The sequence below is a fragment of the Octodon degus genome, unplaced genomic scaffold (assembly GCF_000260255.1).
Source record: "Octodon degus isolate 3935 unplaced genomic scaffold, OctDeg1.0 scaffold00124, whole genome shotgun sequence".
Taxonomy (NCBI): domain Eukaryota; kingdom Metazoa; phylum Chordata; class Mammalia; order Rodentia; family Octodontidae; genus Octodon; species Octodon degus.
Window position 1 is genome coordinate 3136758 of NW_004524700.1, and position 2613 is coordinate 3139370.

Sequence of the window (2613 nt, forward strand, 5' to 3'; positions counted from 1 at the left end):
TAGGATGTTTTTTGGATTGCTCCAGGAATGCCAACTAATTTAAATAATAATTTGAGTAAAACATAATTAGGAAGGAAAATTAAATCAATTCAATCTTTTGCCAACTCTTCAAGATTCTACTTCTGAAATGCAACTCTGGCCTAGTCACTGTCTTTTCATTTCCCAGTGCTTGTTTAGTATCACAGATTTTTATTGCTTCCCATAGTTTACTGTAATAGTAGTGCTTGTAGCTTTTCTGCTTACCGCTTTCCAATCCAATTGCTATTACAGTCTGGAGAATGACAACAAAAAGAGCACCTCTCCAGGCCGAGACTCCCTGCCCAGGGCTTCCTCTTCCTACCTCTCAGGACCCCTTCTGATTCTCTCAACTCCTCCAAGGTCTTCTCCCAGGCCAACTGAGATACTGGTGGAAACACGTGGGTGCCACTCCCCTGTGAGTTCGTCGTGGTCTCCGTGGTGATTCACCTCCACTGCCACAAGAAGGGCTCAACAACACTGGTTCATTTTAACTGTTAGCAAGCACCTTAGGGCACGACTTCAGATCTTCCGTACAGAGTAGGCGCTCCAGGGAGCCCTCCCTGGGGGAACCCTTCCTGGTGGAGCCCCCCGGGGGAGCGGACTGCACCCTCCCGTCCAGAGCAGCCCTAGAGCTCCACGGGCTCAGATTCCTGGGCCTCCCCGGGAGAGGCACGGCCACGCAATGAGGCGCTGAGGAGGTCGCATCCTGCCACCCCAGGGGAGCTGGCGTGCTGCTTGTTTAAACCCGCCCACCGAAAGGACAAACTTTTCAAGGCTGTGCATTCTCTAGGCTTGCCGGGACACACACGTGCCAGCTGTATTACGTCTATACATCTACAGACACAAAATGCACACGCATGCACAAGCCTAATCAGGTATGCAGATGCATAAATAGATACGTACGCAGAGGTTCGCCTCAGACACGGCCCCAGGGGACACGAAGATCCCCCACTCCTAGCCGCGGGGCTGGACAGGGCTGGCCTCCCGGTGCGGCCGCGGAGCGTGAACGCAGGGCCGCGGCGCGGTGTGGCCCTCCCGGCTTGCCGTCCTCCGGGCGTCATTGGTCGCGACCTGCGCAGCTGACAGGCGGCGACGGGCGAGGGAGCTTCGAGGATGGCGGCGTCCGCGGCGCTGATCTTGCCCGACAGCCCTAGGTAAACCGTCCGGCCGATCACCTGCGGTGGCCGAGCCACTGTGGCGCGGACAGGGCCCACGCGGGGATGGTCCTGCGGCCTCTGGCTTGGCGCCGCGGGTCCGGGTCCGGGTCCGGGTCTCGGTGGACTCGGGCGGGTCGGGAGGAGCGCGGGAGCGCGCGGGGCCTCCGCCCTCGCCGCGGTTCGGGTCCGAGCGCTCGCGGCGCCCGGGAGGCCGGGTGGCACCGGAAGGCGTGTCCTCGCCCCTTCGGGGAGGGCGCTTAGAGGGCGGGGCTGCCGCGCGTCTGTCGCCCCGAGCGGGCCTCCGGCGGGGCTGTGGCTGGCGGGGTCTAGCCGTGCTTTGCTTACATTACTTTGGTTTCCGTTTTATTTATGTCTTAGTTAATTTTTCTGTTAATCAGGGTAGGATTAGGCATCCCATAGCAGGGACACAAAGTTCCCCCTTTTTATTTTGAGTTGAGACCTCGCTACAGTATTTTCTCCAGGTCGGTCTCGAACTCGTGGGTTCAAGATCCTCACGCATGAACCTCCCCAGTAGCTGGGACAGGAGGCACAGCCCCCCCACCCCATCCACCTTAAAGTTTCCTTTTAAAATAAAATTATTTAACTAAAAATGAGCCAGTTTAATGAGTATAATGAAGTTATTAGGGTAGGTGATGTGTAGATGAAGAAATACTCAAGTGTATAGATAGGTAATGGAAGTTGGAGAAAAACTCTGTGAGTGAATTGAGTAGAAACTGGTATTTTAAAGTTTATCCTTTGTCCTGGATTTCCATGATTCTGACAGCCAGGCCTTTTCCCCAAACAGGTGTATTGGGGAAACACTGTCCATCAGTACCTCTTATCCAGGAGGGTGCAGAGTTGTTTGTATCGCTTTCTTACAAGTTGATTATTGCAAGTGAAACGGGTTTAAAACAGTTGTGAGCATAGTAACGCTACAGGATTTCATTTGCACTGTTTCCCTGCCATTATTTGCCATGCAGTGTCTTTTATTTTTGAGGAACCGCCCAAACCGCGAACCCTCCCCCGCCCCTTTCAAGTTTGGCCTGGAATTAACTGGTTATATAAGAACCCACTACTAAATTATTGCCATTCTCCCAGAGAGTACACTCCCCTAATGGTTTGCTTTGTGCAAAACAAGAGGAAAGTCACTGAATGGACCTTTTCAACCCAATGGTTTTGGGAGACATGTTTTTGGAAATGTTCATATTGACTGACTCTTTGATGGGTGCTGTCTGTTTTGTTTCACTTAGACTAACCATATGCAACAGTCGAGTTGTTCAAATTCATAGACCATTAGGGCAAGTACATTTTAAAACATTCTAAAACTTTGTTCTGCAAATTTATTTAGTATGAAAAAAGCAGTGTTGCTGATAAATGCGCTAGATATTGGAAGATTTCCACGATTGCTTACCCGAATTCTTCAAAAACTCCACCTGAA

The 2613-nt window shown here is 51.8% G+C and overlaps 1 protein-coding gene across 1 annotated transcript in view; it reads left to right on the plus strand.

Annotated features, from left to right (window-relative positions):
• Nucleotides 1-777: 777 nt before the first annotated feature.
• Commd10 (COMM domain containing 10) overlaps nt 778-2613 on the plus strand; it is a 204353-nt gene continuing 202517 nt past the window's right edge. The window contains exons 1-2 of the mRNA XM_023700568.1: nt 778-1172; nt 2524-2612. Coding sequence (XP_023556336.1) covers nt 1132-1172; nt 2524-2612 — 130 coding nt within the window. The 5' untranslated portion in view covers nt 778-1131. The remainder of the gene's footprint in view (nt 1173-2523; nt 2613) is intronic.